General features: G+C 26.3%; 1 protein-coding gene across 1 annotated transcript; it reads left to right on the top strand.

Moving 5' to 3' along the window:
* The first annotated feature begins 1,944 nt into the window (after positions 1-1,944).
* Positions 1,945-16,647, top strand: LOC129966840 (knob-associated histidine-rich protein-like). Its single transcript, XM_056081428.1, has 2 exons — positions 1,945-1,985; positions 14,974-16,647. The coding sequence occupies exon 2, from the start codon at positions 14,983-14,985 to the stop codon at positions 15,346-15,348; it is 366 nt and encodes a 121-aa protein (XP_055937403.1). The 5' UTR covers positions 1,945-1,985; positions 14,974-14,982; the 3' UTR covers positions 15,349-16,647.

Here is a 16,647-nt window from a genome sequence, read left to right as displayed (position 1 = left end):
TAATTTGAGATTCTCAAATGTCAGTTATTTCGATAACAAATTAGTTGTGATTATTATTTATTTGAAACTTTTAAAGTTATGAAATATTTGAGAAATTATAAAAACTGGAAATATTTTTCATGGTTTACAGAGTAACACACTGATAAAATATTTCCATCTTTTTATAAAGTAATGCTAAAAATTATCTACTGGTTGAATGGCTATTTAAAAAATTCAATCCTATGATTTTATTTACGTTTTATTCCGTTTTATTTTTCTATCAGCAATTTGAAATTCCCTAAACAACTTAAATTTTATGTGCTTAGTTTTATCTCAAATTTTTATTCTAAATTGCTAAGTTTGTGGTGATACAATTGAATACTATACAAATAAACTTTAGTTAATGAACTTGTAAATGTCAGAAATATTTTATAAAAAATTAATTTAATTAAAATTTAATCAAGATTGTGGAGATTTTCCAAGCCAGTTCCAGAAAATATTATTGGTCTAAAACGATATTTCAACTGCTTTAAAATTTAAGTAAATGGCTTTTTAGTTATACTAATTAAATTAGAATTCCTACAATTTTTCCAAAACTTGACAATTTCTAAAATACATTATTTTTGTATAATTGTGGACAGTATATTTCATTATATTTCATCAAACATTTTAAAACGTGCTTTTTTTCCATTGTTAAAATATAAGGAAGAAAAGTGCAGCTAGTTATAATAATTTATGTGAGGAATTTAATTAATTAACTTAACTTAATAATGAATAATTTAACTTAATAATTTATGTGAGGAATCGAGATGTAAAATCACTATTGCAATGAAATAAAAACGATATTCATTTCTTCATCAAACATTTAATAGCTTGAATTTTCTGAACTTTAAAAATCTGAATAAGAAAATTGCAGCTTCTTATTTTTTTAGCAAGATAATTTACATTAGGAATTGGGATCCAAAATTACATTACCAGAAAAGACAATATTAACCAAATGCTTTAATTTTAAATGGAATTCTGATATTAAGGGACACATCTCCATTAAGACGAGTAAGTTCGTGTAAGTAAATAAACAGAACAAAGTTACCATTATTAAAATAAAAGGGATTTAGATTTAATCGAAACCAAGCCTAACCAATATTTCAGCGAACCAGCTGATCGCCAAAAGCAACAAGTGATAAAAAAAAAGTTGCCCTTGATTTTATGGATATATGAAAAGGTTAGAAATTTATTAACTATTGTGTTTTTATCAAAGAAAGCATCTACATAAAGTCATTTTGCAATAAAATCACAACTTTCAGGATCAAATCTTTTATAACCCATTTATTTTCTACTGTAGGTCAAATAAACAACACGATTAAATCCCACATTTTCACACTTTCAAACACAATTGCAAAAGATAATTCAGGTGATTCCAGCGAAAATGTAGACGATTATGATTCATTACTGTAATCGAGAGCGATATCAATCAGCAAACTATTTCCCTTCTTTTCTACTTCTAAATTAAATTTTCGAAGTGAAGCGGAGAAGTCCGGAGACGACCCTTCTAGGAATAAACAGTTGTTGCCGCCCAACTGCATTGCGTGCGCCACACAACCGAATCGAAGCAAAAAATATCGTTTGCTTTTTCTTTCCCTTTTCCCCACCCTACCTTTCCCCTCTTCACTACTCGGTCAATTAATCGTCCGAAGACCAAAAGATGCGCCTTTCCGCAGACGATAAGACAAACACCGGATCAACGACCATTGGTTACAGAAAGGGGAAAATTACGTTCGAAAACGGGGTAGGAGTGGGAGGGGTCAAAGAAGAATTTAAAAAAAAAAATTGAAAGGAAGGAAGGAACGTGTCTTCACGTTACATCTGCTGTACCACCCCTCTTTCCCTTGCTCTTCTTTTTAATTCTCTGTGAAATCGTCTGAAGTATATAAAGGGTGGACGGAATCCTTACTCATTCACATCGAACGAAAGCGCATCTTAAGTAATCATAGCTCTTCTTTTGGAAGGTAAGTGAAGCAGATGTCTTGAATAGTTTTAATAGTTACTATGGATACGGAATGCAGAAATAAGTTCTTACTTAAAATTGGAAAAAAATTCTAAAAGAAAAAAATGACAACATACCATTTGGTATTAGTTAGCTTCTTTAGTTAGCAAAAAAGATTTTTTGTACTATTAATAAATTATTATTAGCAAATTATTATTATAATAATAATTATAAAATTATCAATTTGTTATTTTATTTTTGTTTATGCAGCATTAAACGAATGATATACTTAATTTAAAAAGAACTAGAAAAGTATTTCGGATGTGCTTTATGAATGAATTTTAAAATGAATTGGGGATCAATTTCGATTTTGACAAAATTATATCGTTAAAAAATATATTTCTAATGTTATGGAAAAAATAAAACCAATGTAGGCATTAAAATACTTATTATTCAAAATTGAGGCTACTTAAATTTGTCGATACAAGCTTTGTTCTTGTAAAATATTTTTGAAGAATTCTTAATGAAAGGAATGTATGAATGCATTATAAACACCTGCAACCTACACATGCATTGCTGTTTTTATTTTTCATATTTCATAAATTATAAATTAAAGATATTGTTAGCCTTTTAAAACTGCATATAGTTCTTCTCTTATTTCCCACCAAATTGCAGTAAAAATCACTGAGCAAAAAAAAAAAAAAAATTATTAAAGAGGTACATATTAATTTCTAATAAAAATTAAAAACGGAAAAAATCTTCAAATTATTTTGATGCATATTAAATGGTAATAATTTCTTGAAAATTAGCTAACATAAATATTCTTATATTCCTTTGTCCACAAATATTGTTTCTAAAATGCTATAATCAAAATTGATTTGAAAAATGTTTCTTGAAATAATCTTAAATAACGCAATTTGAATATAATGTATTTTAACAATCTTTATAATTTTTTAGTAAGAAAGAAAAATTTGAGAATGCTTAAGAACATGAAAAAGATATTTTTTATCCTGATGACAACTTCTGTACATATGCCTAGAAAAACATTTTGATAATTCTATCATTTAACCGATAAAGTGATATCTAACAATTGAAATGAAAGATATATACAAACTAAACTAAACTAGATTATTTTTGAGGGTGATTCAAAACCAATTAATTAATTTTCAATTGGACATAAAAATATTTATGTTTACTCTATTTACAATAGAACGATAATTTTCTTTTAAGTCAGAAATATATTGTCTTATGATTCTTCATTTCTAATTTTGGTTTCTAAAACTTATTTGCAAAAAAATAAAATTATTAAAAATATTTATAAAAATATTACAAAATTATTAACAAAACATGATGACGAAGACTACAGTTTTAAAACAGCATTTAGCGTTTGAGTCTTAGCGTTTGAATACAAGATTTATATAGTAATTCTCGTATTTACTGTTATTTATTTCATTTATTGTTTTTTTCTTATAAAGTTTAAAATCTGTTTTATGATTTGACGTTTTAAAAAATGTATAAATATATTATTTGAATTTATTTTTGAGTGATTGATTGTTTTCTAGGATAGAAATTTTTAAACTCCATACACAAGAGCATTTATTTAGATCCTAAAATCATGTTTTTTATTTATATTAACAGATGACGTATTACTATGTACTTGTAATTCTGTATTTTCAAGGATTATCCAGAGTTGTCCACAGTTTCAAAACTGAAATTGCTTTAGAAATTCTAAAAATTAAGTAATAACAATAAGTAAAAATTAAATAATAATAATATGTTGAGATATGTGACTACATTCGGGTTGAATTTTTAAAAGAGATAAAAATGTAATATTTTAAAAAATTTTGTATAAAATTCAGTAACAAAATCATCAATAAAAATAAATACACATTTTTTTTTAAGAATGTAGATAGGAATATGTTTAACTTAAATTTATGCCTAGTTTACACTCGACCATTTATAAGACATCCAGTAGACAGTGTATGCGTAGAAAGGGACTAATTTAGGTTTGCCCCAATTTCATGAGATAGATTCAATCATTTCATGCTTAGCTATAAATTGCTGTTGTGGCAACCCTGCGCAGCTTATTAAAATGTTGGATAGTTACACAAAGGAACATGAGAAATTTTTTTAAAAAAAGTAACATACTTAAATTTAGAAAACTATAAAAAAAATGGCAAATAAAATGAAAAAAAAAAAAAAAACGCAAACTCGCATCAGAAGGAACAAAGAGCAAAAAATTTTGTAATTAATCTAGGATAAAAGATCAATTTTTTTTGAAGCCAAAAAAATTAAAAAAAAAAAAAAACCGCCAAATTCTGCAAACGCATGCGCAGTAAGGAAAAAAAATACAATACAGCGACATGCTCTTGTCCTGTCCGGAGTCATCGACTGAACAGTATTTTTCAGCCTTTCTATTGGTCGAGTAGAAACCAGGAATTAAATCAAATTCCTCTGATAATTGTGAAATCCTTCTCCTAATAAAATCGGAATGGTATAAATCTGAAGAAATTTTTAATGTCGAAATATATTTAACATTTCAGAAATGAATTTAGAAGCATTCGAAAAGCGAACTGATTACTTTTTAATTTATTACACTGGCTGCTGAATTTATTTTTGAAAGAAAGAATTAAACATTAAGATATAAATTAACCAGTAAAAAGGACTAAATAATAAAATTGAAGTTTAAAAAAGGAATCATACTTATATTCATAGTTAGATTGGATACATGTGTTGATTCGAATATTGCATTAAACTAATAAACAACAAAATTTTAAAATTTTGCTCTGAAACTTTTTTTTAAATAAAATGCATTGAATTTTTTAAAATTTGTTTTCAATGATTTTTGAATGCATATGTAATTTTGAATGACGGTTACTTATTTCTCCTATAGATTTCTTGAATGTTTGGGAAATTTTCATATATTTTACATACAAAGAAGGTTAATCAGAGCTTTAAAGTTACAAGTAAAGTTGTAGAGTATCTAATACATTACATTCAGAAGTATTAATATGAATTCATATTCATGTGATACACCCATGCTTGTGAAAGGGCCACAACAAAATAATTTTGGTATCCATTTTGAATTTCGTATTTTTGCCTTATAAATATGATGCCTTATTATTCTGCAGATTGGTATCGTATGCTGTAACATTTATTACGTGAAAGTAACGTCATCCCAATTGAAAAAGTTGATGGCTTAAGAAATCTTTAATCTTAATCCTCACGTATAATTGTTTCCTTTGCACATATTTTTTTAAATCCTTCATAATTATTTTTGTATTATTACGTAATTAATCCTTATTTTCAATAATAAAGTATTAAAGAAATCCTGAAAATGCTAAGATTTGAAGTAAGCTTAATTTGCCGGAAGATATTAATTATACAAAACAATATTTTTATGTTACGCTTAAAATTCAATGTTTTCATTTCAATGTTCAGTGTAAAATTGTGTTTTGATTTTTAAAAAGACGAAACCATTATTTTTCTATAAACAAAAATGTTTTTTCCATTCAAAATTATTTTAAAAAATTAATTTATTTCCTCATGCAAACACAATTTTACCCATCATGCATGTTTTCTACATTTTTTAAGGTTAAAAGCTTATTATTTAACTCATTTAAAAGCAGGTCTAAATGTATAAACCCTTTTTTCATCATTAAGAATACAGAATTTTAAATCGTAATTTTCATAATGATAACTAAAAATCAATATGCATTAATTTTAACTTTTAAACATTTCAAAATTTCTAACTTCAAAAAAAATCTGCTCACAATTTTTTTTATGAGTTTGAAAATCCCATTTAATGAAATACTATTTCTAATATCAATAATAACTAGGTTTATTCTATGTGATATTCTTTCAGTGTGATTATAAAATCAGTAATTAAACAAGAAAAATTATAAAAATACTGGAATAGAAATCGTAAAATACTAGTTACACGAAGAAGTGTTTAAAGAATTTTTTTGAAATTGGAGGTACAATATTAATTCGATGCCCGACAAAAGTTTTTTTTTATTTTTATTTTTTACAAATAATTATTTTATAGATGGCCTTTAAATAATGTCTTCTATCCGAATGATCTTTTGCAGTTCGTATCAAGAGCTTTTCAAAATTGGTTTCTAAAAGGAAATATTGCAAAGCGCCAAAATATATGTCTTAATTTATTAGATAAAAAGACCCAGAATTATAATAAATGTGGTATTTCTGCTTATAAATTCAACATTTGAATAATAAAAGTAAATTATCTCACATTGTAAAATTAAGATTCTCTAACTTGTGTCAAATCTATTAGATAAAAGTACTAGCCAATTTATGCTTATGCAATAAATGTAAAACTTTCATTATAATTTTATTTTAGAAACAATTATTCATTTAGAGGATAGATAACATAAAAGAACACAACATAACATAAGACAGCACATAATTTAGCTTCCATTGAGCAATGCAATTACATTGAAGGTCATAATTATTTTGATATAACAAATTTAAAAATATTATCACAAAATACCTTTGGTCATTACTAATAATTTAAATTTTATTGAAGGAATTGAATATTTCAAAAAAAGTTTCATAAATTTGAAGTTAGTAATTTCAAATTCTTTTGTAAATAAAGCTTTCTTGGTTAAAATAACTTTCAAGTTTCAGATATTATACAGTTGAGTCATTATATTTTATACTTGATAGCATTTGTTTAATTTAGAGAAGAATCTTTTCATTATTTACTGAACGATATATTCTCTCCAAAAAGTTTTTAATTCGCATCTATTAGAAAATTTTTTCTATCATTTTCTTTTAAAACATTTTAAATTGGAATTTGCCAAAAAAATTGAATGTAATTTCACACATTTTTAAAATTTATCGTTTAACATATCAATAAATTATTTGCAAATAAGTATTATTTTTTTGTCTTTTTCTTTTGAAACGTTATTAATTCATACATTCGCGTCCTTTATGATTTCATAATTATTCATTTTTAAATTCATGGTTCTTAAAATTAAATATTGAAGCATATTAATCATTCCATTTACTTTATAATTTATATAATAAGAATTTATAAATGTTGTTTATATGCAAATCTAGTATTTCTAAATTAGAAAATCGCAAAACATAGTAAACTTAGGTTAAGTTTTATTTCCGTTTGTAATATTTTTATTGAAGACTATATTTATTTTTTTTTAAATTTCTTTCGAAATGTACTCATGACATGAACAGGAAGCAAAAGATACTCGTGTAGTGTCTTTAAGATCCCAAAAAAGGGAATTCTCTTTTATTTCTTATAAAATAAAAAGTTAACGGAAAGCCTTATTGAGCATTAGGTGATGAAGTAGCTTATTAAAAGTGATCACAACTGTTTCTAAACATATAATTAAAACATAAAAGAAAATGAAAATGATCTGTGTAATAATTTAATTATTGAAATTATAGACGTATACTTTTATGATTCTCTTTGAATATATATATATATATATATATATATATATATATATATATATATATATATATATATATATATATATATATATATATATATATATATATATATATAATTAAGGACCTATCTAATAAGCAAACTTTGATTTGACCAGATATTTGATAATTAAAGACATAGACCACAATTATTGTTTCATTCATCTCCTTGTCAAAATTTTAGTAAAAAAAATGAAAAATTACTGCATGTTTTGAAAAACATTCTGAAATATTAGTGTAAGCTTAAACTTTCAATAGGCAATTTTAAGAAATAAAAAGTTAAAATTAAACATTTAAAATACGTATAATAACAGCACGTGTCATGCTGAATTGATGGTACATTAAATCTGTGAAATCTACGATAAAATATCGCAGCAGAAATATTTAGTTACTTACATATGTTTAAAGAAAATTTATATACAAATTTCTTTGGAATTTCTTTATCCATCACTTGGACGTGAATATCTCAGGTGAAAAATAGAAAAATCTCAATCAATATTGCAGTGTCGCCATCTAGGAACGAAAAAGGGAATGTTACTGCTAACATATGAATTTTAGTGCTGCCATCTAGTGATGAAGTTAAAATTTAGGTTATTATTTGTTTTTTTATTTTTTATTTTGGACGTTTATCAGATTTTTGATTCAGTAAATTGTTTTCATTCTGACAGTATTTCATTATTAATAATGAAATCATTATTATTTATATTTCAATGACTTCAATTAGTTGGAATATTTTCAAAAATATGTAATAAAGTTTAAATTTATAATATCTTTGAAAACTTTTTTAAAAACTTGAAACTTTTAAAACTTTAAATTCTTTTAGAATATCTCTCAATGGGTTTAATTGTTTAGGTTTTCTAGATCAAGAGCCTTGTTGTTGATTATGCTATGCCAAATTTAATCCTGCTTTTCATTTATGAATGACATTAACGAAAACTTTTACTTCAAAAGTAATCAAAAGCTTGTTGAAATCTCAAACATTTTTGCTTTAAATTCTCATTTAACTAAAAAGTAACAATTTTATCAATCATTTTGAATGATGTTTGCTTATGCATGCGCTGTGACTCATATTCTTGTTCATGAAAGCAAATATAGTATGAATATGTCTTGCTTAAAAATAAAAATTCGATACTTTACTGATATTAAATTAGCTTGTTTACAAAAGGCTGGAATTTCAATATTAATTAGAAAGGGCACTATACTTCTTTTATTTATTATTTATTGATGACATTATTATTTGTCTATATCTATTTAAGTCAGAATTTAGTGTTTATAATTCTAGATCTAATGCATGAAAGGTAGGTCTTGTCCTGAAATTCATACCGCTTTCCTTGTTTTATCAAATATTTAATCGCTTGGATTTCCTCAACCGTTCAAAGCTAAAGAAAAATCAATTTGCTTAATATCTGCGTAGTTTTCAAGACGAACAAAAAATGTGAATTTACAATAATGCGAAATTTAGATGAACTGTATATTTTTTTAATAGCGCTATGATGTTAGAGAACTACTTCCATTGAAAACGTTTATGTACACTATAAAGAAAATTTAAGTAATGTAATTAAATAATACGACTGTAATGGCAGACAATTGGGTGGAATTATGGATAGGAAATTATATCCAAATGATTTATATTAAATTAAATATAAGCGATATTTTCTTCTAATTAGGTGGGCGTTTGAAGTGACTAGTGGTAAATAATAAAACTAATGAACGCAAATAATATACTAATTTTACAATATTTTTATGTCATAAATAAATCATAATAATACAGTTCTTAAGCTTTACCCTTTCTCAGTAAAATTAAATATTTATTACCGTTTTATTTTAAAGGATATAATTCTTTTACATGCTCTTTATAAAAATATATCAATTTTTTAAAACTAATTTGTGGAATGTATAAAGAATCGGTTTCGAAATAAATAAATAAATGAATCTAAATTTTACTTAGAAATGAAAGTGTCTTTATGATGCATGATTTTTTTAAAAAAAATATTTCCATTTGTTTTAACCATTTTAAATCTAATTAATTCTAATTTTTATTAATCCTTAATTAATCTTTAGTAAATTATTATTATTTCCTCATTTTAGAACATTACTTTGTCTTCCATAAAGTATGTTGTTTAATTTAAGATTTTAATAATATGAAACCAAATTTAATAATGATTATTAATTTAAATGCTAATTTCTATAACTCTCAATAATATTGTATCTGGTTCTAAATAAAGTTGAATCCATTTTCTAGCAAAAACATTTTCGTGTGCTTAGCTTGAAAATTGGACGGGAACGACTCTAACTATTTGGAGCAAATTTTATATTTAGATAAGGTTTTGCTTTTTAAGTTTCTCTCTATAGGTTTCCTTTCCTGAAGAAACGCTATTTTACACACAACACACACAAAATTAAACTAAATATTGACAGGCGGATGACAGGAGATGTAGCAGTGGTTAGGGTTTCGGTTCCACATGCAGTTTTCTAATATTCGATCTCGCGTTTGCAATTCGATTACATTTCTTTTATTTTATAAATTTGAAAGAGCAATTCTCGTATAAAAATAAATTTATTTACTTCGTATATCTCGGAACAATTTTATATTTAGATAATGTTTTGTCTTTAAGGTTTATCCATATAGATGTCTTTCTTGAAAAAACGCGGATTTTACACACACACACACAAAATCCATTTTTTATAACTAACTATTAAAGCTCTGATGCTGCTGATATCATATAGATGATATCTCGTAAAATTTTGTGGACTTGCATTGCCATAGGATGATAACCTACTGGTAACTCAAAATTTTGTGAGATGACACTAACGGATTTGAGACGAGGTAAGATCGAAAAATATTCATGTTAACAATATGTGATTTGTATCTTAAATATTTTCTCCTAAGAAACACGATTTTACAAATAAAAAAAACCATACCGTGTGACGTTTGTTCTTAGGTATTTGATTTTAAAAAAAGAAGTCTTCCAGTTATTTCCCTTTCACAATTTAAAAAGAAATTCTTCCTTCATTGAAGCAATTTGTTAGTTCTCTAAACTAATTTATAATGGTTAGTGTAATTTGTCATGCATACGACATGAAATACCTCAATTTACATTAAAAACAATTTCCTTCTTTTTTTCTCCTTCACGTCAACCCCCATTATCCACACACGCACAACTCAATTCTCCCCTCAGTTCACTCACCGCGGTTCCTTCAATTCCAAGACAGAGTTTCCATAACATCCTCATTTGCGAAAATCTGAAGGAAATATTTCGGAAAAAACTATAATTCTCAAACAACAAACACGTCCTTTCGTACGCGATGGTACTTTTCCCTTGAGGATAACCCAAACTCCACCTTGAGGAGTTTTCACTTTGCATGCTTTATCTTTGGCTATTCGACTTTTATCTTCTTGGTTTTCCTCATTTATTTAGTTAGTGAAGAAAGTGACTAAGGTTCAACGCCCACGCGTCACTTCGGTTTCATTTGACATTTTATTTGTTTGTTTTATTTTATTTCTTATTTACGAGTGCCAGAATTAGAATCAATTAATACTAGAGGGGATAGTAAGGAAAGTAAAGAGATAAAAAAATTTTGAATAAAGAAAGTGAATAAAATTAGAATTGGGAAGATAAAGGTAATTTTGCTCATGAAGTATGAATGGGCCATTTTATTAAAAAGGTGGATATGTTTTCCTGTATTTTAATTGATTTATACTTGCAATATATAATGACCAATTTGAACATTTCCTTCAAATTTCTACTTCATTATTTTCTTTCCTTCGAAAGGATTCCTATTTAATTTACGTAAAAAATTTACATTCATATTTAATTTGTGTAAAAACATTTTTTAAAAAGTATTCATTGATTTTTTAATTCTTATCTTACATTTTGACTCATGTATAATGAATGGAGTTGTTTATTGCATTTTTAATGATAGGCAGAAATATTTAGTAAAAAAAATGAATTAAATTAACTTGAATTGCGTAGGAATGTAATTTTTATTGAATTAAAGTTTAACGTTAGATTTAAAAAATCATAGTTTTGATATTCGTCATATTTATTTATATAAATTTTGTAAATTGTTCGCAATTTTCAATTAAAAATAACAAAGAATCCACTATATGGGATTGACCAATCGAAAAATTAATTTATTTTAACAGAATTGAAATATTAATTATTTACTTATTATATATTATTGGTAAGAATCTAAATGTCCACCAATTTTTTCCAGCTAATGCTCTTCAAAACTCGAATTAATTGATATTTATATAATGCATGCCTAGAGTAGCCGATCAGTTAAATTTTGGAAACTATAGAGAACCTTAGTTTCGCTTAGTAATTATATTCTATTTTCCCTTTAAATTTTGTAAATAATTCTTAATATTTCTTCAGCTTACTTTTTGCTTATAGATTTCTTTAAAAAAAGAATAATTAAAAATTTTGCATTTTAATTTGCATTTATGCCGAAGTAATAATTGTGGATGTGACGTGGCAAAATTAATGCTTTATGGCATAGCGCAAGATACAGTGCAATTAATGATTTGTCATGTGATCTTGATGTAATGAGATTTGACTTACTATTAAAGTTATCCGCGTTACCGATAATAACTGAAAAAATAATGCAACATTTTTTAGCTATGGCTAGAAGTAAAGCAGAAATTGGAATATAGATGAGATAATCCAGAAAATAATTATCTTAAAATAGATTGATTAAATAAACATAATAATGCATTTTTATAAAATTCATTTTAGTTGTATATTACAAAATACAAAATATAATAATACGTTTGGATCAGTTCCTTTAAAGATATCGATTACAAAAATCAATCAATGAAATCTATTATTTTAAATAAGAATGAGAATTCATATAATTAACTATTTCTGTTAGAATTAAAACGATATAAAAAGACCATGCATTTGAACATAATTGCTGGATTGCAATCAGGTTACACGAATGAAGAGCTACCTATTTATTTTTTCTTAAACTCTCCATGTTTATAAATTTATCTAGACATTTTTCCTTTACACCTTTTCTAAGTCAAAGCAATCCTTTTAATTTCTGGTACAACGTAGTACTTGGGATTGAGCAACAATGAAACAAAAGCTATCCTTTTTCATCTATATCATTTATATTGGGGTTTGTGAACTTAGTCTAACTCTGTGTTGCGTGAGTGATATCGATATCAGAAACACCTGGTTACATACGTACTTCACAGGAAAGATGGCCTGATACAGAGAAATGTCATTGTTGAAGATAAATGGTAGAATTTATGGCCTTAAGATATAGTGGTGATGATTGCCTTCATTTCTTTATATGAAGTATTGCGTGCTCAAAAATTGAACAAAAGATCAATTTATTACCAATTGTTACGAAGACATGTAATTAGAATCACGACCTTGTTAAAAACTTTTCGCATTTTTGGGAGCACAATAATTAAATCAATTAGTATCTTCGAAAGAAAACTGGAAAGGATCTATTTCTATCCTTAAGTGAGTTTTCATTTTGTGATATTTAAGATTTTTATAATCAATTTTTTTTTAAATCTAAATGTTGTGTTTTTATTTGTTAAATTAACATAACATTATTTCTTAATTCTTCACGGAAAGGACGATAAATATACTATCTAAGCTTACAACAACTAATTTACTATTTCACTTGATATTAACATCAATATATGACCTACGATTAAGTTCACCATTCAGTAATACAAATGCTATACATGCCTAATATTTTTTATAAAGCGACATAGTTTCTAAAGAAAAAAAATATAGTCACGAAAGTATGGAAACGAGAGAACAGATGAATATGCAAAAAAGGCTACCCAGAAGGACCAAATAGATATTGAAGTACAAAAGTAATTCCAACTGTTAAAGAATGAAATTAGGAAAAAAAAGATGACTTGATAGTATCGTGCAAAGGGCGCATAACATATGAATTTATACCAGAATTAAAAATTAGAAAAAGAATATTTCACGCGATGATATTGTAAATTATATCAGGGCGTGGAAGATTTCCAGAATGCTTCTGCAGATTCGGAAGGATGCAAGACAACACATGTTTATGTGGAGAAATAGGCTCGGTTCAGCACTATATAACAGAATGTGTCGAACTCAATGAAATTAGAGGAAAACTTATTATAGATAGTGATGATTTAAACAAATATTACAATATCCTAAAAATTTAAAAATATTAAAAAAACGAGAAAAAAATGTTTCTAGCCTTTAACCAACAGTCTGGAGATTCTTTGAACTTTCGTTGGACGTTTTCCTCTTATGTAAAATATCGGATAGTTAATGAGTATAATAGCCAGTCATAATAATCCCTGCTTATACAGCTTAGTTCTGTGGTAAAGAACTGTAGTTAAAAAAAGTTATGAAAGTAGTGTTAACTTAGTATTTATTGTTAAATGTCTACGAACTATCATCTACTGATACCAAAACTCCTAATACGCTTGTGTTTAAGAGATTTTAGTTCAAACACTTTGGAAAATATCCTAAAAAGTAAAATGAGAAAACTTAGAACATAGGTAAAAAATGAAGCTCTATATAACTTTTAACTTAATTAGAAACTTTGAAATGTATATCTTAACTGTATATTCTATCACTGTCAAGATTACATAGCTAAATGAGGTAAGAAAAGCGATAGATTTTAAGTGGAATACAAATTAATTAAAAGAACCAGCATTTTATTAAGAAATTTTGCAACAGCAGAATTTTATGAAGAAGAATAGAAAAATTATCATTTTTTAATAATTGCATATCAATTATTGCACTAATATGTGCTAAAAATGTACAAAGTCTTTAACGTTTCTGATTATATTGTTAGTTGATGTACATGGTCCTTTTTTCGATAGCATAATTTTTGATAGAATCACCTACTTGCAAAGTTTACTATTTAAATGTTGCAATTTGTTTCAGATGATAGCGCATAATCATTTTATTAATGTAGAAATAACTTCCACTAATTTGGATTTCTGAGAGCTGCAAAATATTTTGCTTTATAAACATTTAGATAAACAGCTAATATGTAAATTTTCTGAAGAAGAGCATGACTCTAACTTCAACTCTTTGACTAAGAATTCACATTTTCCTTGAAAGGCCAACGTAAAATGTGTTTGCTTTATTAAATGTGTGAAATATAGGAATCAAATTTATACAATCTTCATATTTTATATGTTTTCACAAAGTGCAATAGTATCTTTATTAATTGCCTAACATTTATTTTTACATGGAATTATTCTTAAATTCTGTTAGACGAAATTTCTTTTTAAACAAACAAATCCAAAACATGCATTTTTAAATATGTTTTATAAAACGCGGAAGAAAAATAATTGCTTTATAAGTAGACGTCGTTGTAAATACAAACGTTGATTTTACATCGTAAAACAAATTATACACATTTAATTGCAACCTGAAACACTGAACCTGAAATATTTTTTTTCAATGTATATTTCCCATTTACAAAATTACTTTAATGCCATATACCGAATTATAATATTCAGCTTTTACACTAACAATTATATAATCCATCATATCGGTTCTTTTTCTTTATAGGATTCTAAAATGGCTTCAACAAGATATCTAATAACTTTGACATGTTTCTGCCTACTCCTATCAACAGAGCTTTGGATCAAAGCTGTAACAGGTTATCACCATAATAACCGAGGAAATTCTGGCATTGAAATGCTTTTGGCGGCAGGAATCCTCGCCAAGCTGCTGAACAAGCACCACCATGGCCATCACCAAAGCCACCCTATCCCAATCCCAATTCCAATTCCCGTTCATCATGGTGGTGGTGGACACGAAGTCATTCATCACGGTCATCATGACCATCATGGTCATCACAGTCAAAACTACTATGACTATGCTCCATATGGAGAAACATACTATGCTGCTCCTTCTGGGTATATGCCTGCTTATTATAAATAACTTTAAAAGTATGCAATGTTTGTAGGGATAAGTATTGTACATACATTTAATCTATATTAGTTATTTCTTTACCAATATGTACATATTCATATTATTGATATTCATATTTAATGGTATTTGGTGTGTACGAAGTTCATCATTAGTTGGAAATTCATACTAAATACTCACATTTTGGGGTAATTTTGCCAAAGAAGCCAGTTTAAAATGTCTTTATGAAGATTTATAAGGATATTTTATACAATAATATCTCTCAGCATGTACAGGAAATAAAAAGGATATATCGGCAATTCTTATACGTGTATGGTTCTTAAATCTGAAAATGACTATTTCACTTTCTTCATTATTTTTAAAACTTGTAAATTAATAATAATGTAACAGAAAAATTATTATTTAGTTTTTCATTTTTATTAAGTTTCCTTAAATAGCCCTTTATATCAAAAACCGCTTGCCAATTATATCATGAAAGTAGAGTGCAAATACTTAAAAAAATAGCAAATTAAAAATATTTCCTTTATCATTATGTTACATTCAATATGATTAAATTGTTATCATTAATAATATACGGTAAATGTAATAAATCGATTAGCCACTTTTATCTGTTATTATTAATAATAACCGGTAAAAGTGACTAATCGATTAGTAACATTAATTTCAATAATTAAAAATGCGTTGTTTATTTAAATACAGATACCGCGAAATAATGTAATATTTAACACCATTTTGTAAGGAATGTACTAATAAGTTCAATACTTGCGAAATTACTTCAATAGTATCTGTATAACTTCGAATACCCTGAACAAGTTACCTAACTAAGCTTACTAGGAAATTGTTCTAAAATTTGAAAAGAAAGCAAATGATAAATGAAGCATATCTCAAAAAGAACTTTATAGGAACATTTGTTTCTGAAATATTTTCTCATAGCTTTTTTTAAAAATTTAGTTGATATCTCGGAAAGTTAGTTTTTTTTAAAATTTCATCCTGCTTTATTTCATTGCAAACTATTACATCCTGCATGCTTGTTTAAGACAGAAAGTTTTCTGTCAAATTGTGTACCACTCATGGTTAAGGAACAAACGGATTTAATCATCCGTTTAGAGTCTAAATTAAGCCCGCTGTGGAATTGAGGACATCTTTTCACACGCCTCAACATGAAATACTTCAGAGTTAGTCAACTGTGAATTTTGGCGTGTGGACCTTCGCGTTACAATTACACACTTCGTTTACAAATTGATTATGTTCTTCTTCTTTTTAAATACATTACCTTTCTTAATAAATAAGTGTACAGTAACATTCTTTAAA

The sequence above is a fragment of the Argiope bruennichi genome, chromosome 4, assembly GCF_947563725.1.
Source record: "Argiope bruennichi chromosome 4, qqArgBrue1.1, whole genome shotgun sequence".
NCBI lineage: Eukaryota > Metazoa > Arthropoda > Arachnida > Araneae > Araneidae > Argiope > Argiope bruennichi.
The sequence above is the reverse complement of the archived record's forward strand: the minus strand, read 5'-3'. Positions and strand labels throughout refer to the sequence as shown.